Consider the following 21,027-nt stretch of genomic DNA (forward strand, 5'->3'; position numbering starts at 1 on the left):
AATGGCATCCTTCACACAGATCTGTGTCATGCTCCACAGCACCACATCCATCACAGATCATGCTGCTGGAGTGAATGTAGGCTATCTAAATATACCTGGATATTCTAGGGACTATTTGTTCATTTTCCACCCCTGTCAAAAGAAAATGAGGAGAGTGATTCGTAGCTCCAAAGAAGCAAAGTCACTGAATTGTAAATGGATTTTGCAGTGGTCTTTAAAAGCCTCTAAGCTAGCAAAATGGATAGCAGAAACTTTAATTACTTAGCAGCTGCAGAAAATGTTACCCTTTTCTCAGTTACCTGCAGCACCTTTTTGCAAATGCTATAAAACACTTTTTGGCAGACTAAAGCCAGGAGAAGCTGTATCTGAGATGAAGTTACTTCTTTTTCCCAGGAATTCCCCAAACCTCTGCTGCCACCCACAGTGAATGACAATAACTCATGATAAATCATGCAGGGAAATGCTCTGAGATTTTTGGTGTGTAGGCTAGCATTTTTTTCTGATGGGATGAAAGTAGCATCTCTTTACCTGTGTGGAAAAAATGCCCACCACACTTTGCTGGCAAAGCACTTTGTTGTCTGTTTTAAGACCACTGTGGAAATGCTAAAACTGGTAGATATTTGGTGTTTGCTCTCCCTCTGTTTTCCTGACATTGTAATTTCTTAATTCCTTGGGACATAAGAACATCATAGCTGAGTGTTCCTGTTCTTGTTACCTAAAATAGGTGGGGTTCAGGTTGATATAATGCTTGTAGTCACCTCTCTAAATCTTGGTTTTTCTTTCCAAAAATTGGGAATGTTTTCCTTCTTCTGCTCTGTGGGTATATCTTCCTCAATCAGTTGAGTTACAAAGTCTTTTTCATGATGTTTTTTCTGATGTGGGTGGTGAAATGCTGGCACAGGCTGCCCTGAGAAGCTGTAGATGCCCTGTCCCTGGAAACATTCAGGAGCAACCTGATCTAGTTGAAGATGTCCTTTCTCATTGCAGGGCTTTGGACAAGATGAGCTTTAAAGGTTCCTTCCAACACAAACCATTCTTGGGTACTACCCAGGTTTCACCTTTCTCCTGCACTATGCTGGGGTTTAGCATAGTTGCTTAGTGGAGCTGCAATATAAAAAAGGATCTGTAGAGAGCTGAGTTACAACTCATGTTGTTCAATAAATTCCTTAAACCAAACAGTACAGTGTCACTTTCAGCCTGGAATTACTGAACTAAGAGAGTCATATAAACTTAACCAAGGTCAGTCATGATCACATCAGTATCTTTTGATTACTTTTATGTGAATTTAATGATCTTGAGCTGATTATTTTAAGACTGACTGTGCTAGATATGAAAACTCCCATGTGTCAGAACTGTAACAATGAGCTCATTTTCCTTTTAGAATGTTAAATCCATTCAATTAATAGCAAGAAAATAGAAGTGAGAGGAAGAAAGAGGTGCTTATTTGTTTGCATTTTAATGTGTCACGACTGCTAAAACTTCCATGTCATTTTAACAAATTTGCCTATCCTAAGTGATGAGAGTGGGCTGTGGAGAGATGTATAAACTCTCATTTAGGAGGTGGCATATTTGTTCTGGCAACTGGAGGGGATCAAAGCTTAGTGATAATGGCCAAAGGTTCAAGCACATGTCTCTGATTAGATTTAACCACTAAAACATAGAACTGATTGTCTTTTGTAGTTCCTACTGAGTAATGTTTGACCTATTGCAAGTCTGTTTCTCTCTCACAGCTGGTAATTCAAAATGTAGAGATGGAACTTGAAAGTGTCTGAGGGACTTTAGTCTTTTCTCTCCAGCCAACAAACTGGCCCAGTTTCTTGCAGATTCCTCAGTTCCTATGGCTTCTCCCAGCAATCAGACAGAAGGCATGGTGCTGTGCTATGAAAAGGTAAAATCTGGGTTGTGTAAAATGCTTCACTACCAAAACCAGTCATCTGAAATGTAATCAATAGCTGTTCCTGGATTTCCAGCACCATCTGTATTCTGTATTAATGGAAGTTGGTGGACAGTGATGATATGCTCCAGTACAAGTCACCTCTCAGTCCTTTGCAGGGAGATTTTTAGGAGGAGAAATAATGTTATTTGGGCAGGCAAGAGTGTTTTGTTTGGTTTGTGGTGGGAGCTGTGTGCTTAACTTGTCTCAGTTTAGAGTGCTCCGACCCTTCCCAGGTGCCAGCCAGGCAGCAAACACCCAGGCAGCAAGTGTGATCATTACATTTACCTCACCTCAGCATGTCCTGCTGCTCCTAAGGTGTTTGGAGATCAGCTGAGACAATTCTTGCTCACACCATGCTGTGGGACTTGCTACTGAACTGACCCTTTGGTGTGCAAGGGACAGCCCAGCTGGGGCCAGGGCTGTTAGGGTGTCTGTCTTACCTATGGTTTATGTCATGGCCCCTTCCTTTGTTTTCAAGCTGAAAAAGAACTTCCCAATCACTTTCAAAGATGTGAGAACAGAGAGAGTTTTGAGAAAATTTGATTGAAGCTCCACTTCTCTCCTTTGCAGAATTGCATGAGGAATTCTGAGTGAGCTGTGCTGTACCTAATGCCTCCAGGTATCAGTGGTAAGTCCCACAGCTCCTTTTAGCTTGTGATTTACAAAGAGAAGGCCACAGTGTGATTTGGTGTTGTTCTGCACATGCTGTGGTTTACATAAAGGGTGCAGCCCTTTCTATGTTGAATGTACATGCCCAAATGTGCACACAAAAAATGCTGAGTGCTCCCCTCCAGGGTAATGCCTAATGTCATACAGACCCCAAATTCAAGGAAAAGCATACAAAAAAAGTAGCTTAAACTATTGTTATATGAGTGTGAACTTTATTACTTATCAATACCTGTCCAGAGCATAGAACACAGGAAAATGGAGACACGAAATATGAAGACAGTACATAGTAGCTAAAAAAGCAATGCAGGACAGTGGAAAATAATATCTGTTATTTCTTTCATTTTCTTTTTCTCACGATTTTTAAATTACAAATGCCCATGAGCATCCAAAAGTTGATCAAAATGCAACTCATGAAAGCCTCCCATTTATATGCCAAGCAGGCACTCCCCAGGTGGGCAGCTCTAATGTGATTGCCCTGAGGTGGAAGGGCCACCCACGATGTGGAAAGAGTAATTTCCCAATTTCCCTCTGTGCCAGCTCAGTCAGAGCCCTCTGCTCAGGCTGCCAGCACAGGTGGCAGCGGTGCCAGCTGGGATTCAGTGGCACAGCAGGGCACTCCCTCCCTCAGCTGTGACCAGGCAATGCTCCTGGTGGCAGTGCTGTGCTGTGGGAGGGGCTGCGCTCTTGGGGAAGTTTAGGTGCTGTTTTATGTTGGCATCTGCTGCCAGTTCTAGTCTGGCCAACATTTTAAGCTGCGCTTTGGCCTGGGCTCAAGAGCAGCTGTCTTTGTGGGACCCACAAATCCCCCATTCAGGGTTGTGTAAACAAAAAAAGTGCAGCTCTTGGTGGTGGTGAAAGCTCCTTTCTTGTCATCCATATTTAATGGAGGAGTATTACTAGTCTTAGGCTTAAGTTTTAGGGCTAAAAATAGTGAACATAGTGGGGCCCAGGATTTTCCAAGATGCTCAAAGAGATGAGAGTTAACAGGGTAGGAGCTGGCCTTGCATGTGGCTGGTTTTGTGTCTGGCCCCTGTCCCAGCCATGATCTGGTTTAATGTTGGGAAGTAGCTTTGTGTTGGGGGAAGAAAAGCATCCATGGCTCAGGGCATCCCAGGGGCTTCTCAGTGCACAATCCAGCAGCTCTACAACCATGCAGGTGTACACCCCAGTACACCCCAGCTGTGCTCAGAGGCAAGAAGGCTGAAAAATATCCACTGCATCACTGCAGCATCCTTCAACATTTAAACTTCTATTGTATAAAAATTCAGGTTGTCTAACAAGCTCCAGTAAATATTGCTAATCCGTCACCCAAAATTCTGTTCTGAAGATATTGGAATATTTTTTGGATGTTTTTTGTACTGAATAGTAAACAAAACACTGGGAAACCAGTTGGTCCAGATCAGGTGGGTATATTTCATTTTTCTTCTATGTTTCTTGCGACTTGATATGCTAAAGATGTACGAAATAGCAAGTTTCTTTTACATAGAAAGAGGGACCCTACCATTCCCAAAAATATTGAGACAGAAGGTACTGGTTTCCTGAAACCCCTTCCTGCCCCTTTTCTTCCAAAGGAGAAAAGTCATCAAAATAAGCCTGGATCCATGAGCTGTGTTGGTTTTGATCAAAGTATGTTTTCTGACAGAAAAAACAACTCTATTGAATGTTGCTGTGTTAGATATGGCTCTGACTGTGCATGGACACACATTAGCTAGGTTTCCAAACTGTAAGGGGATTAAGAGCTCAAACTCATTGAAATTCAGGAGGGAGGCATTTTGCTTCCTTGGAGATGCAGGCCCTAGAGATTCAGATCCCCAGGGGATGAAACCAGGGGAACAGACAGCTATTAACTTTGACAAGAGCTCTCCATCACTTGTTCTAGGAGAATTCTCTGTAGAAAAAAAACCATGTTGTTAGTTCTGGGTTGAGGAGGCAGATGAGAAGACATTTAGGTGCTATTTATATTTTTTTTTGGGCACCATGCAGATCTATTTCTGTGATTTTGTCAGTGGTTTAATACTATTTTTGACAGAGGTGGGATGATTAAATCTACAACAGGGACTAAATTTATATCCATCTTCTATATGTGTATCTGCTCCCACACAGTTTTCAGCTTTGGATCACCATATCCTGAATTTAAATGCACTAAAAATACATTTGTTTTTCATAGTTGCCTGCTGCAGGTTTCTCTGAGCTTTACAGGCTACTGCTGCAGTCACAGATTGGTTCAACATGGAGCTTTTGTAAATAGTTCTCTACAAATATAATCATACAGAGCCAGAACAAAGGCCTGATCCCATAGGAGATGGTCAGAAAGAGATCAAGATGCCAAAGAGACTTTCCCTGGTTAAACTTCTGAGCTTCTGGCAGGTGGTAATGTAGTGCTGTACTGAGCCAGGGTTTGCATCTGTGTCATCACATTTGTTAGTCATCAGTGAACCCAGTCTTCATTAATTTGTCTCATCCATGTGCAGCCTTCTTTTGCTCCCTGCACCATTTTCTGGTAAATTCCATTATGGGTGATGAGTTTTGTTAATATTGGCCCGAGAGTTTTGCTTTTCTCCTTTGGAGAGCCTTACAGCTGACCTGACCTGTCCTGCAGCAGAGGTGTCCTGCCAGCAGCACTGTGGTTCCCAGGGGCTCTGCAGGTGCCCACAAGCCCTGTCCACAGCACGGGAGCAGCACAGCCCTGCAGCAAAGGCCTCTCCCATGGCCCCCTCCAGCATTTGGAGCTGCCCAGCTTGTCCCTCCCTGGCTGAGGGATGAAAGCTGTCCCTGGAGCCCTGCCCCTCTTCAGGCCAGGGCTGGGAGGGGAGGCTCTGCCTGTGGGCTCATGTCTGGGGAACAATCCCCTGCTCCCTTCTGCAGCTTAGCAAACAATGATAAAAGATGTGTGTGACTGAGGCAGCCAAAGCTTCCTCTGCTGCCCTGTGTGAAGCTGCTTCCTGGCTCTGCACCTGCTTGCAGTGTTTGCACTGCATGTGCCCACCTCACCTGTGCCACGCAGGCACCCAGCATGTGCAGCCTCTGCCATTCTTTAAAGCACTGGGATGGGGAACTCTGATCAATTCCTTGGACACATCCTTCACTCTGACTCTTAATTAATCCAGAAAACTCCATTAACACATCCTTAAAGAGCAAGTGCTTTGCTGCAGGTCAGGTTTAAACAGCTCAGCTCCAATGTAAACATCTCAGTGCTTGGCAGCCAGGTGCTGCAGGATCACAGTCACAGAATCGTCTGAGCTGAAGGGACCACAAGGGTCACTGAGTCCCATACTGTCACTGATGGAGCTCCTTTCCAGCAGGTTTATCTGTGAGCATCCTCAGTGTGGCTGATTTTTAACCATATAGTGTATTGGCATATATATTTTTTTAATTAATGAAAACACCTTATATGTGTCAAACCAAGCAATTTAAAAAAGCTATTCTGTTAACTTTTTCAATGTGTTGATGGTTAAACACGCTTCTTAATGTGTTGAAATTTTCTACTGAAAGTAAAAGATGCTTTCAGCAATTCATGCTGTTTAAGAATTAAATGATCAGGCCAACTCATAAAAAGAACATTCTGCATCTTCAATATGCAATGTTGTGTATTTTTTTGCTATCATAAGTGCTTTCTTTTAAATTGTAACAATCATTTCTATTCTTTTTGCTAATACTAGATTTTCTTCTTTTGTAGTTTCTTAAGATTACCAGAGCTAAAATGAAAATAAACTTGTTTTAACTCTTAGATAACTGTCTTAGAGAATTAGAATTCGGAAAGAAAACAAATTTCTACTTTACCTTCTCCCTGACTTGTGTGTTTGTGCAGCACAAATACAGTACCAAAAGCAAAACATGAGAGTTACACTGATTCCTCCAAATGATGTCTCAGAGATGAGTCCCACAGCTCCCTGCAAAGTAATTGGTCTAATTAGGTGGTAGGAAGGAGCTTCTTTAAATTCCTCAGAAATTAAGACGTGTCATCCGCTTAACATCTTAGCATCTGTTACTGCCTCTTCCACATTTCTCTGCTACATCAACCTGAAGGGCACTTTCCTGCATGTTTCAGAGAGATAAAAAAAATAAAAATAAATAAAACCAACAAAAACCAAGCCCTTATAGCACAGAAGAAGTTAGCTCTTTCTTCAGTGGGATGAAGCATGTAAGGCATTTCACCCCCTCCTTATTTCTCAGTTTGGTGCATGTTTGCCTGGGTGAGTACAATAATCACTTTGTTAAGTAAAAAAATAGAGAAAACAAGCATAACCTTAAATCCTGTAGTTATCCTTACTGATGTGGTAATGTTGTTCTGAAATATTTTCCATGGCAACTGGTCCTTGTGCAAATGTTACCCTCTGTGTTTATATACTTGCAGTTTTGTTTCAAATGGGCTATTTTGAATCTCTTAACAGTCAGTCAATAGAATGACAACTAATTTGCTGTTTTTTGTTTTGTTTTTTTTAAACTTTGCTGTTGTCTGGCAGCAAGTAAGTATTTAATTATGGCTAATTGCTCATGTAATAGGCATAATTTTAAGGCAGGATGTGCTTAGAACCGGGTAAGAATATTGGGTAAAGTACTGAGGCACTGGGAAAGTTTCAGGCTTGTATGTGGGGAGTAGAGGAAAGATGTTCCATCATTGCAAGCTGGAAAAGTTCATTTTTCATTGAAGCTGTCTGGAACTGGTTGATTTTTTTTTAAGAGAGATGCTGCTATTTGTTTCTGTTGGTTGGGAGGTTTTTTATATACTCTCTATTTCCTGCTGTGTAAATACTGGCACAGTGGCGCGTAGAAGTAATTTTATTAAAAATATCTCTACAGATACAGTTCTGAAAGTCCATTGCAGCAACTGGGTGTGTTATGCACTCCTAGTATTCCCTGAACAGCTCCTGTTTACTGAGAGTCAGGTAACTGAGACAGCCAAATAACTGTCACCTACAAAATGCTTTTGTTTGGCTTCTGTTTTGTTTTAATTGCAGTTCAGGCAAATTATGCCCCCTATTTCTTTGATAATGGAGCCAGAAGCACAAATGGGAACATGGCACTTCTCAGCCTTTCGGAGGACACGCCTGTTGGTCAGTATTAAAATTTGTATGTTTAAACTGTGAAAGTGGAAATGTTTGCTCTTATGATTAACATATATACTTTCTTGTAGGTTGTTGTTATTTGCTGTGATCTTACATGTTTTTTTCTCAAGCTTTTAATTGGCCTCAATTTAAAATGACATGTTTGAATTGTAGCTGTAATTTAAAACATGAATTCTAGCTCCCTCTTTTTTTTCTGCCAATCTATTCACAGCTTCAGAGCTCAGACCTTTGGGGTCAGAAATAAATTCTTGGTGGGAGGCTTCTTACCAATTCTATAAATGCTTATGAGAAGAAAAAATTACTAGAAATTAGGCTATCAGCCTTGATAAAAGCAAGCTGTACACTGAAAAATGAAGGGGCATGATTTTTTTCTAAACACATTTTTAATATTTATGTACAAATGGTAGAAAATGTTTTCACTTGCAGTGAAAATTGTTTTGTCTAAATAACTGATGTTTTTTAAAAAGGTTTTGTTTTGTTTTATTGAAAATTCAAAAATTGATGCAGTGTACAGATTTCAGCACTCTGAGGCAGGTCTATTTATGCTTCTTTTAACTGCAGTTGGACTATGAAAAGTTAAATAAGAACAAAACGTAACTTATAATCAATATTTTCTGTGGGGGAAAAATAATCTCCTAAGACCTAAGCAATTACATAAAAATATATATTAAGTGATAAGCATCACCTTTACTTCAAACTTTGCACTGAGATTTTATTTAGGATTTTCTTCTGTTCATCTGTAGCTTTCACAGGCTGAATCAGAAAAATACTTAGTTAATGCAAACTGGGTATACTGAAGCACCCCTTTACTCGTGCCTCATGCAGAGAGGAGAGATGTGGCTGCTCAGGGGTGCAGCCAAACGCCCCCTCCCAGGGCTCAGGCAGCTGGGGAAGGCCAGGATGAGGGAGGCATCAGAGGGCACAGCCTGCTCTGCCAGCCTGACACTGCCACCCACGCCTTCTTACAGCACACCAAGGTCACTCTGTGCTGGAGGCAGCTGCCTGGGTTTGCTCAAAGTCTCCATTTCTGACTCAGGGGTGTTAATGTCATCCAAGACCCACAGTGGGCCTGCTATAGGGTGAGGAGGGGGGTATTTGGAAGCAGCAAGTTCTCCTTTACCTGCTCAGCTTGAGAAGAGGAGGGGGAGATGGCAGCACATAGTGTAGAAGTGACACATGACAATGAACTTAAAAGGAGCTTGCTTATGATGCAGCAGGAATTTGCTATGAGCTTGGCCAAGCTTAAGTGGAAACCCCAGCTTGAAGGCCACCAGTACTGTATTAATGTAGTGGCACTTGGAAAAGCCAGAGGCAGACCAAGGAGCTGCAATGTTTGCTGTACTTCTGCCTGGATTCTCATGGAAACCACACTTAGTTCAGCCTTGGCAATCCCTACAGTTCTGCTGCTAGCTGGAGTTAGATTGGAATCACTTGTCCAAGTGTAGATAAGGCTGTAATCCCAGACAGCCACAAAATGGGACCCCAGCTCAGTTTGTTTGGGGTGGTGCTTGCCAGCTCTGCCACTGAAACCTCAGGCAGCACAACTCATTTGCCATCCAAGCCCCACTCCCTGGTGTGGTGCCAGCCTCTGCCTGCCACCACTGGGAGCCTCCAGGCACCTGTGTGGGGATGAGGAGATAAAGATGGCACAGAGCCACACAATGAGCAAAAATGTCCCTCCTGTCAGAACTGCAGCACCACATGGTCTCTCAGATGATAGCACTCCCTGCAGCAGTGAAGTACAACAGTAATTTCCACTGCATCTGATCTGGTGCTCCAGCAGCCAAAAAAAGGACAGTGTGCCTCAACAAACAGCAAAACAGCAGTGTGAGGGATCAGAGCCTGTGTTAGTGCTCTCCTAATTAGCCTGAGTAAGAATAATGAGATATTTGTGATGGGCTTCTGTATGTGCTTTTGTAACATTAGCAACCAGACTAGGAACATGGAGGTCTCTGGAGAGTTTGTGCTTTGCTTGCAGCAGTGATAAAGCTCAGGCTGTTCTTTCTTGAGAGCTGCTGTGCTTCCTGCCTGCTAGCTTCATCCAGAATGTGCTTACATGTGTTTAAATTGGCTGGCTTGTACTTCTAATTTGATGTGTAAGTATGCTTTAAAAGACAAGAGAGAAACAGCTTCTCTCTGAAAGCTCCAAAAGACCTGTAGGAACCCTTGGGAAAGAGAGATAAGACCTTACTTTTGGGAAGACCAAATGTGATTGCTTTGTCACACAGCTTCCAGTGCTTCTTTGGGCTAATTCCCAGAACACCTTGACAAACAGCTCTAAGTACTGCAAGGTCCCCTCTTCTGAAAGCACTTTCAGAAGTTCCATTGGAACATGGTTGCTTGGGATTTGCTTAATGCAAACTGTTGCTGCCCATGTCAGCATAGCCACTCCTCAGGGAGCCTTTGGCAGAGACAGTCACAGGGAAGGGCACAAACAGCACTGACACTGCAGTGCTGGGTGTGCTTTCAGCTTTGTACAGGGCAAGAGGACCAGAGTTCAATCAGACCACAGCCAGGTGTTTGTGCCAGAGCTCCCTGCTGAATGGCTACCAGGCTGGCCCTTTTCTGTGGCACTGCAGAGGAGAATATTGTTCTTCATCACCAGCTATGATCTCCTCCAGAAGCAGGAGAAGGCATCTGGTCTCCCATGTCCATGTGCAGTCCCAAGCATCCACACTCCCACAGTCATCTCTCAGGTTGAGCAGGATGATCAGTGACAAAACAGGGGAACTAAAACTTCCATATGTTTGATTCTGGATGACTTCACTCAGATTTATGTGCTGCAAAAATTGACAGGTTGCTATTAGATATCCCCTGTCCTTACATAAAGCTTGGAGTCATGGACAGGATGCTTTTCTTGTCTGTGCAGTGCCACAGACAGCAGCTTTAATAAAGCTCCAGAAATTTTACAGTCTTTGACCCTGCTGAGATTGCAAGTGGTTGGCAAAGTATTATGTGTTAGTTTTATTCCCAGGCATCTGTAGGCAAGGGACATGGAACATTTGGGAACACTGAAAGGACATGATGGAGTCTGTGTGGCTGTAGAAAGAGACATTGCAGCTCTGCAGCTGTGTGTGAACACATCAAACTCATTATCATTCTTGTCTCATCCTTAACTTTACCTTCTTTTCCCTTGTCCAGTTTTGATTATTTACACATGGTTGTAACTTGTGTACCAAGCTATCATAAAAACAGCAAGTACTATTTCTACATGAGTGTTTGAAAAGTACCTGCAGATTCCCAGATCCTATTTATTGCTGCAGGGCTTGAGAGCCCTCAGGGTAAGAGAGGCCAGAACAGCAGCAGCCCCTTTCAGTGCCAGATTTAAGAACAGGAGGAGTTATGAACTGAAATAGCAGTTGGTGTTTGTGGTTTGGTGGGGCAGGTGGGTAATTAGCTCTTTGCATGTGTACATACAAAATGTGCATGTGCTCCTAATCAAGGTCTTAGGGCAGGAGTGGGATGCTATTTCAGGTTGTTTGTTTCATCTTACCTCATAATCCCTGTAAGCCTCATGGTGGGGACAGAGTGGGGCTGGGAACAGCTGCCGAGCAGGGGATTGAAGCATACTCAGAAGGCCTAAGTTCATTATCTCTCAGAGCCCAACCATCATCAGTGCTCTGTAGATCTCTGCATGATCTCCTTGCATTTCCCTTTCTGTTTTTTCCCTTGCCCCCAAAAAGGCACTTTTCCCATTAAAAGCCAGTTTGCAGTGGCAGTTCTTTGATTAAAGCTACAGCTGCCACCTACTCACCATGGGGTGACTGATCCCTTCAGATCCCTCCATCCTTCAAGCTTGCCCTGTTCCTACATGCTGTTTTCTTCCTTTCTTCCCATCATTCACAGCTGACTGAGGAGAGCCTTCTTGTCCCCTGTGGTCCCTGTCATTCTTCCCTTGTTTCTGTCACCCTGCTCCACCCCTAGGCAAGCTGGGAGCTGCCAGAACAGCAGTGTAAGCACGGCCTGCCTTCTGCACCCCTGCAACAGTACCAGCATGCACAGAGCAAAGCCCCCTGCAGAGCTGAGCACTGCACAGAGATGCTCTGAGCACTCACAGGTGTTACAGCCTTCAATTTCGTTTAGATTCTTCTGACAGAAACTGCAGATACATCAGAAAATTGCACTCAGATGGTTTCTCCTTGGAGTTGGTTGCCATGGGTGCTGCAGAGACATATTGCTGCTGTCCATGGGGTGATGGTCCAGGCCCCATGCTGACCCCTTGCTGCCATATCCCATCTCCCCAGGACAGGCACTGGCAGCTGCAGGGTGTGTTTTGGCTGCTGCTGATGCTGCCATGTCTCTTCTTTGGCAGCTGGCTGCTGCACCAGGCTGCAGGGAGGGAGCAGGAGTCCCGAAAGGAGCAGTAGCAGGTGGTGAATGGGGAAGGGGCTTTGGGGTAGGCATGGTATGTGTCCATGGCCTCCAGGAGCCTGTGCTTGGGGTGAGCTTGGTGTGAAAACAGCCCTCTGTACCTTTAACTGTCCATCTCCTCTTCTGCTGGGGAAGTGAGACAGGTGGAGAGCAGACATGTGACCCCAGGCAAGGTGGTGTTTGCTGTGACATTAGGAACAGGGGTATGCTGTCCTGGGAGCATGGCCATGCATGTCCCTCTCAGCATCTTCTTAACAGTTGTCAGCTGTGCTGGCAAAGGACAGTGGCAGGACTGAGCATGAATCCAAAATACGCTTGGCTTCTTGTTTAACTGACAGGGAAGGAATCTGATTGCTGGGTGTTGCACAGCGGAGAGGGAGAGTGTGTCTTCAGTGAGAAACCAAAACCAGTTCCAGAGCCCAGGGCAGAAACTGTGATTAAATTTGAGTCAAAAATGAATTAAAATGGAGCAATGACATCATGAGACAGCCATTCAGCCCAAGTGGCAGAGCTGAGAGCAAATGACTTTTAAGCTGGAATAGGAAAAACAGAGTGGAAAGGCCTGGCATGGCTCATGGGAGGAAGCCACAGCAGGAAGCAGCAATAGCACCCCAGGACTCCCCTGTCCCAGCCTGCTGCACCATCCCCTGGGCACTCAGAATATCCAGCTCTTCTAACTGTGGCATTTGCCATATCCTCAAGTAAAGATCTTCTATTCCCGTATTTTTATGGCAGGGAGAGGATATTTACTTGGTATCCTCTGGTAAGATTTTATCTGTCTTCTTCATTTATTTCCTTTTCAGCAAGTAGAGGCAGCACACTGAGAACAGATTTTTAATTGGCATTAACACTGTGGTGAGAAGTGTTCCTGGGGGTGTTAATGATATGGAGGGTACTGTGCAGTGAAATTACAATTTGGAAAAAATAAGGAATTATAATGAGTTAGAAAATAAATTTTGATCCACAATCTAATTTAAAAGGCATGCAAGTATTTTGTGTTATGAAAAATGAAGTATCAGCTTTAGCTAAAAAGCAAAGACTCCAGTGTAAAAATCAATGAAGTCCGTCATTACTTGCTCAGAAAGCTCAGTAATCTCAGTCTGTACCAATATCAATGTTTCTACTCATTTAGCAGCAAGAAAGTTCCTGTCTTCCTTATAAGAAAATTCTAAGAAAAGTAGGAAAGGAAACTGTGAGATTTAAAGAACCTGCCTAGGTTTAAATGGGTTCACATAAACTTTCAGTCTGTTGTTCTCCAGCCCTGTGCCCCCAGAGGAGTGGTTTGCATTTGAGTGCTGCTGGTATTGGCATTTCAGGGCAGCCACAGCAGAGACCTGCTGCCTGGTGTGCCTGGTGGCTGCTCTCAGCTCCAAGAGAGCCCAGATGTGGTGTCCATCCTGCTTCTCCATGGCACACAGAGCGCTGCTCAGCAGCTGCTGTGCACGTCCACAGGCAGGACAGGCGGCACTGTGTCAAGTGCAAGGGACAGGAAAAGGTGGCAAGAAGGGCAGAAAACAACTGAGAAATAGAGACAACTAATGACCAAAAAAAGGCTGCAGAAAAGCACTATATTTATAAGGATATCAGTGAGATGATGGCAATTGACACCTTAAATCTTCAATTGGACCCAGCTGTGATATTAAGACAAAGCTTTTAAGAAACAAGAATAAATAACTCAGTGCTGGTGCTGCAGAACCCTCCAGTTTTCAAATTTCTCTGTCTTATATAGATAGTTGAATCAGGAAGCAGGTGTCCTTTCAGGACACTATTTTATATCAATCCCAGTTAGTTCCTCTCCTTTCATTTGTGTTTAGAGAGTTGTTACAGTCAGAAGTGTCCCATCATACCACTCATTGACTTTTCCTAATAATTTTCAGTGATCACAGCTACAGATGTTTTGTTATTTTCCGTTCTGTTTTGTAGGAAAAGTACAAGAAAAATGTGGAAAAGTGTTTTGTAGTTTTGTGAACTGTTTTGCAAGTCTTGGTTATTTGTTGTCTGGCTGACCCAGCTCATAACAGGATCTCTCGTCAGTGCTCTTGTGGGTGCATTGGTTTTTGCAATGTAACATTTTTCTGTACAAAGGTGCCCAAATGTTGCTCTGATCATTATCACATGAGAATTTACTCCTAAGTGAGCACAGATTCCACATGGTTTAGTATAATCTCTTGCTATGACAAGAAGACAGCCATGCTTTGCAAATATCACCACTGATGGCTGGATGTCCCACTAAGGCCCCTGAGCAGCTTCAAGTTTGAATGCCAAGAAAGAAGCAAATGAGGTCCAAAAGGCTGCCTTGCAAAACTGAGGAAACCTTTGAGAAACTGACCTGTCAGTGGTGTGGGCAGACTCTAGAGCTAAGCCCAAACTCACAGATCTGGTCAGTGATCTATGAAGAGAGGAGAGGAGAAAAAATTATCATTTTTGAGTATTGAATTAAACATCTGTTAAACTCAGGGCCAGAGTAGTTCAAAACTGAGCCTTAGTGTTCTTCTTTTACTTTATGCTGACTTTCTTAGCAGGGTTCCTTCCATCCTGTGTTTGAGTTGCATGCATGAGCAAAACTCACCAGTAACCAGTGAGTCACCTGCTGCAGTATCTCCAGTGCAGAGGGCTTTGTTGGATGTAAAGCAGTTTCTGTGCTTAACCTCTCCAACCTGAATATCTCAGGTAACTTAGCCAAGGCACAGCAGAGAGGAAGGAAACAACAACAGTGGTTTATATTTCAGGTTCAGTTAACTGGTGTTTGTAAACTGCTTGAAGTTATTTGGATGAAGGTGTTAAAGCATAGTAGATGACAGATATGTAAGTTTAAAAAATAATACTAATAAACACTCTCACCATGCTTTGAAAATATGGGTGTTATGACTCCCCCAGGAATAATCATTTATAATACACAAGTCAGTTTGGTGGAAAAACTGGCACCAACTTCTCAATGTATAAAAAAGGCAATAACTATCTTTCTCCAGCTTCTGAAGGAAATACATTGATGAATTTGAAAAAATTAATTATTGGTATGAGCATGAGTGGGTGTGTCAAGTAAAGAATTTAATGAGAGAGAGTGGGAGTGAAACAGGAAAAATACTTTTGCATTGATTAATTCTGAAAGTGGGAAAGTATGAAATGTCCTTGCACCTGCCAAGTTCCAGTATTGACCTGGGTGCAGCTCCACAGGAAAGGGCCTAAAGTGACAGAAACCATCACTGATGAACTCAATTTAACCAGCTGGTTAAAAAGTTGCCATCAGGACTATTGAACTGTCTGCTTATCCATACTTCCCAGTAAGTGGGCTTGACTGACAAAACCTTTTCCTGCTGCAGGGTAGCCAGGTTCCTAAGGAACAGACCAGAGAAACACTCCCTGATTGAAATAACCACAGGGAAATGTTGTTGAATCTCAATTTTTCAGGCACCCACGTGTACACTCTGAATGGAACTGACCCAGAAGGAGATCCTGTGACATATGGCCTGACCTATGAAGCTGGATCAAGGCGTTACTTTGCTGTTGACAAGAATCTTGGAAATGTTACTTTGATTGAAGAGCTTGACAGAGAGGTACAATCAAATGGCACCACTCCAGGTGTTTGTGGGATTTCTTTCAGTTTAATTTGATCTGAGGCTTTGAGGGACAAGGCCAGTTTATTAGCCCCTGAAGCATGTACTTTGCAATTCTAAAACATTATATGCAACCCATCATGTTGCATTCCAGTTGACTTGTGCCACTGACATTGCTATCAAATTTTTCAGCTGCTGTCTGTCTAGCTTTTTTCAAAAGAGAAGTGTATTCTTTAATTCTTATCTTCCCCCACCCACACCCCCTCAGGAGCTTAGGGGCAGCTACAGTCATCACATCCTCAGACAGGGGACTCTCCTGTCATTGGGAAGAAGTAGAGATTTGTGTAAGCAGTGTTTCAGGACACTCCTCTAGTACATCACAGCCCTTAGCCAATGTAACTATGTTGGTTAAAGATGCCTAAAGCCAGCCTTATTCTGGGAGTAAGGCATTGAACCCTTCATATCTCCTCATTGAGAAGCTTACACAATATTTGGTGTAAACCCTTTAAAAATCTGTACACTAATACAGAACAATTTTAACCAAAGTGCCATTTTAGGGAACATTTCTTGAGAAAGGTGACTGATTTTTATGAGCACTTTAGGAAGCAACAGGGATTACCAGAACAACCATCTCCTGACGGTAGCCAGAAGAGGTTCAGGGAGCTGGAGCTTCTGAGGAGTCTTCCTGGCCTCTGCTGGGATTGCTCTGTGATATTAGTTGCTACTTTCCTCTGCCTGCCTAGACAGGTTTAAATCTGCAGTCCCTTTTCCAATCAGGACAAACACCATCCCTCTTACAAAAGAATTTTCTTCATTTACAGAAGGAAGATGAGATTGAAGTTATTGTCAGTATTTCAGATGGCCTGAGTACAGTAAGTATTTAATTATGCTGTAGCTCGTTAAACTAACTGTCGTCACATACCTACTCCTATTAAATTACCTTAAAGGGACCATCTCATTTGATCAGAAAACACAATCTCATTAGAGCCTTACCTCCTGTTCCAAGAGCCACTGAACTCACAGTTACTCAAGTCTCACTTCATCTCCTTGCTCAGCTATTTGAGGGTAATTACAATGAAGTGTGAGCTGAAATACTGACTTAGCAGCCTGCAGAATTACAGCAGCTTCCCATGAAGTTTCACTGCCAGCACAGTCGGATTTGTGCCTAAGATCTGGAGGCTTTTTGGAGAAATGTGTGACATTATAGGAACTAGTGTTGGGTGCCCAAGAGCTGCCTGTCCCCACCCCCACAGTGTTTCTCTAGCATGATGTTAAGAAGATTTGCTTAGGCTAAGGTGGTGGGGTCTGCTGCTAGATAAAGCTTTGTGCATGTCTAATCATTAAGGACTTATCTGAGGCACTGAACCTCCAGCCCTATTTCCAAGGATTTTCTTGGCATTTTCAAATTTATGGACTGATGCTCTCAGGGCCAGGATGGCAGTCTGCCAGTAGGAGGATGTGGGCTTCATCACTAGAGGTTCCATAAAAGTGGGATCCTCTTCTTATCTACAAGACTGGATAAATCTAGAGCTTTTCCTCATCCCAAAGAAATTAATTGAGATTATTACAAGAAATGTTTGGGATGTTCCAGCCTCCTACAGGCACAACTGCCCTGGAAATCTCTGTAAAAGGGAAATAATGGGATTCATAAATCATGGGAGTCATAATATGCTCTTCATACTCTACTCCAGGTTTCTGAAAAAGTCAGGATCCTTGTAATGGATGCCAATGACGAGAGCCCAGAGTTCATCAATACACCTTACATAGTCCAAGTCCCAGAGGTTGGTGAAGTTCCTTTGCATACTGGAAATATACTTCTAGAGGAAGTAAACAGGGGCTAATATGTTTTCAGTAAAATAACAAATTGTGCAGAGCAGACTTGCATTCTTTTTATTTAGGGTTTGGGTAGATATTTAATATTCACTACAAACTTGGGGGATAAGTCTATAGGTACTTAAGGTGTGCTATTTTGGGGGTAAGTTCCAAGGTGCGAGTCAATGTGAGTCTTTTAGAATTGAATACAGTGGGAACGGGATACACCCAGTCTTAGCTAAAATGTTCTGTTATTTTTATTTCACAAAGTATTTCTTCTTGTTTTCCAGTTTTAATCTCTTCCCTCTTTCCCTTCTGCTCTTTGGTTCCTTCAGTGCTTTTACATTCTTTCTACTATCACTCTTTCTGCCTCCCTGCATGCTCATGTTTCATTTCTTTTACCTCACCTCGTTTTCTGTTTCTGTGTGACTCTGCTAACTCTTTCTGGTCACAGAACACTCCCTCCAGCAGCAGCATCTTTAAGATTGAGGCAATAGACAAAGACACAGGTTCTGGAGGAAGCATCACCTACTTCTTGCAGGTAAAGTACTGTCTGTATCTTCACAAATTTGTCTCTCATTTACTGAGATTTCAGAAAGCAGATTTTAAAAAGATTTTGGGGGTTGAGTGCACTGCTAGTGCCTCTAGGATCAATGTTGTACCATGCACAAGGAAATGAGCATTGGCAGAAAGGATGTTGTCTGATTGCAAGCAGCCAAGGGTGATCCAGCAGGCAGCAAGGGGAGCTGGAGTTGCCACTGACACTCCTGTGCTTGCCAGCCCTCATGGCAGGGCCCTTACTGGCCCTTCCTTTGGAGCGACAGGGAGAGCAAGATTAGCTGGTAATCGTGTATGCTTATGGGATTTCTAAAGCATGAAATAGCTTTCTTTAGGAAGCAAAACACACTGGAAACATAAATGTGCCCTTTAGTGTAGCAGGCTGCTGCATAATTGATACCAAGATCACAGTGTGAAATGAGAGGTACTAAATCTTCTCCCTGACAAAGCAGTGACTGCCTGAAACCACCCTTTCAGTTGCTGCCCACTGGTGAAGAACTGAATGGGCTCCAGATTTAGACCTGAAATTCTGTATTACAGATTTTCTGTATTCCACAAGGGCAATTTTTTGCATTATGTCTTTCAAATTCTTTCTTCCTATAGGCAGTTTCATCCAGGTTATCTGCAGTTCCCTTTATTCAAGAGGAAACATGAAAAAAGCAAACAAAAAACAAAGCAAATGTGTTGCAATATTTAATTTTGGATAAGAATATGAAGACAAGTTAGAGGATATTTACATAGCACTAAAGCTAATCCTGTTAAGAGCTTGGGCATACTATGAAAGAACACCTTGAGTGCCTTGTTGAAATTTAGCTTTGATTTCACAAATTATGATCCATGAACAGGATTCAATTTTGCACAGGGCTATTTCCAGAGAGCTGATAGTCTATGAACCAAGGGACAGCAACTCCAAAATTCTACATCTAGTTTATAATATATTTGTGTGGCAAAAAGGATAATAAATATGTATATTTGTTGAAAAAGGCTTGCCATGTCTTTGGGCATAGTCTCTGAGAATTCTCAAGTTGCACAGAAAAAACCTCTCCATAGGTATGATAAAGGCAGGTGGTGATGTCTGCTGAAATGGCCAGGATTATCTGACAGTGGCCATTGTGTCTGGATACAGGGATAGAGGTGCTTGTACAGCTATCTCCAGTTCAGAAGAATGGAGGGAGGCATTTTTTAGGTCTCTTTTAAAATCAGATGTCCTTTAGATTTTGTTTGTACATCACAAAAATCACCAGGCCACCACTGTGTTTGACAATAATCTATACACGCAAACTTCCTGCTTATTTTTGAAACCAGTAGAACTTTGAAACACTAAGGGGTGACACCATTTCTTTTTTTGTTCCTTTTCCCTTCATCTTTTTTTCTGTTAAGTCTCCCCACCCCTTTCCATGCAATTAACTGAGTTAACCAAAAGTGTAAGTTTTCACAATGAAATACTAAAAGATTTTAAAAATCTACATTACAAGGAACTCATTTATCCTGAATAATGAGAGACTTGTGGTTGGTTCATGAATTGTTCATAAACACACAGAGGTGAAATTCATCAAATGCATTATTCACCCACACCATATCATTATTCTAGTCTCCTCCCTTAGCAGATGAAATAAAAGATGAATCCCTGTGGCAATCCTACCTCCCCATGTGTAATCTCTGGCTGTTTCTCCTTTTCTTTCCCTCTAGAACATCCATGCTAACAAGTTCACGATAGACCGTCACAGCGGTGTCCTGCGCATCAAACCTGGGGTCACCCTGGACTATGAGAAATCAAGAACACACTTTGTGGTGGTTGTAGCCAAGGTAAAGGCCTTTATGTGACACTAGAGGAGGTGGGGTTGTGTTTGAGTGGGACCAATAAGTTTGAATGCAAGTGCTGCTGAAACGTGGAGGCAGCAGAGTTACTCCTGCTGTAATATCTGGAGGCATGGGGGGAAACGTGGAAAGGTGAGGAAGGAAAGGTAGCAGGTGTCTGCTGCTGAACAACATCTGGGGGATGAGGGGGAATGGGGAGGAGTTTCCACATTTCATTCATGTCACATATGCCATGACAATCATCTAGAAGTGAAGGGTTGGTGTATCCAGCCAGAGCTTCAAGAAGCAGCAGCCTGTGAGCTCAGGGCTCCTCATGCTGCCCAGGGCACAGCCCTACCACCACAAGGACAGACCCTGGCAGGCAGATGGGCCACAGCCACTACCCACAGCTAGACCCAGCCCAGCACAAGTGATGGATTTCTTTTCTGGAAATATCTGTGAATGTTTCTTTTTTTCACTTCCCTGCTGCCTCATGGCAGGAGCTTATTTAAATCCTGCAAATATTGCTGCACATCCCCTCTTGCCACTGTCTTTCCCAGCAGTACTATGCCTGTGACTGCACATGCTAACAGGCATTAAAAGTTTATAGATTCTGAAGTCTCTCACAATCCTGTGGGGACCTGTCACACAGACAGACTCACATGGGTGGAAAGAGGGCAGTTTTGCTGTAACTTATGGGGACTTGGAGTTGCTCATATTTTTTTAAAATATATGGGCCTTTTAATGTATTTTTAGCCAAGTTCATTTGAGGAAGAAAAACAAAATTTGGCTTAAATTCTACCTTTGGGGCAGTAAGGAAGAAAAAAAATCAGTGTATCTTTTAAAAAAAATTGGAATTTTTAGAATTGGTACTGCAGATATGTTGAACAATTCACACTCTTACACACCAGCATGACTACTGACCTACAGCTGGTGCTCTGAGACTGAGGGTGTTAAAAGCCTCTGAAATAGCAAGTTGTCTTCCTAATTGGCTCTGCTGTATCAGTGGTGCAGAGCTGGTTGTACCAAGTCCCCAGAGACTGCTTACACAGTGTGGCTGTCTCACAGGTTTGGGCTGCACAGCTCCTCTGTGCTTGCACTTTATCACTTTGGAGTTCCTGGGAGACTTTGAGCATGTACACTGTTTATTTCCCTCCAGAGATGCACTACCTTGCTACTGTGTACTGTTTTGTGCTCATGACAAGGGATGAAAAGTTGTAGACCTTGGTCACTAACTTTTGCATCAGTTTCTAGTGTTCTTTTT

At 42.9% G+C, this 21,027-nt stretch overlaps 1 protein-coding gene across 7 annotated transcripts in view; it reads left to right on the top strand.

Moving 5' to 3' along the window:
- CDHR1 (cadherin related family member 1) overlaps positions 1 to 21,027 on the top strand; it is a 57,751-nt gene that overhangs the window by 6,486 nt on the left and 30,238 nt on the right. For 6 of the 7 annotated variants that reach the window (XM_064717198.1, XM_064717195.1, XM_064717200.1 and 3 more), the window contains 7 exons: positions 2,507 to 2,564; positions 7,564 to 7,659; positions 15,451 to 15,596; positions 16,418 to 16,468; positions 17,288 to 17,377; positions 17,863 to 17,949; positions 19,656 to 19,772. In XM_064717198.1, coding sequence (XP_064573268.1) covers positions 2,546 to 2,564; positions 7,564 to 7,659; positions 15,451 to 15,596; positions 16,418 to 16,468; positions 17,288 to 17,377; positions 17,863 to 17,949; positions 19,656 to 19,772 — 606 coding nt within the window. In that variant the 5' untranslated portion in view covers positions 2,507 to 2,545. Of the gene's footprint in view, positions 1 to 1,822; positions 1,889 to 2,506; positions 2,565 to 7,563; positions 7,660 to 15,450; positions 15,597 to 16,417; positions 16,469 to 17,287; positions 17,378 to 17,862; positions 17,950 to 19,655; positions 19,773 to 21,027 lie in introns of those variants that run through there. The other variant, XM_064717199.1, reaches the window with a different exon arrangement.

This window comes from Zonotrichia leucophrys, chromosome 6 (genome assembly GCF_028769735.1).
Source record: "Zonotrichia leucophrys gambelii isolate GWCS_2022_RI chromosome 6, RI_Zleu_2.0, whole genome shotgun sequence".
In the NCBI taxonomy this organism is placed as follows: Eukaryota; Metazoa; Chordata; class Aves; order Passeriformes; family Passerellidae; genus Zonotrichia; species Zonotrichia leucophrys.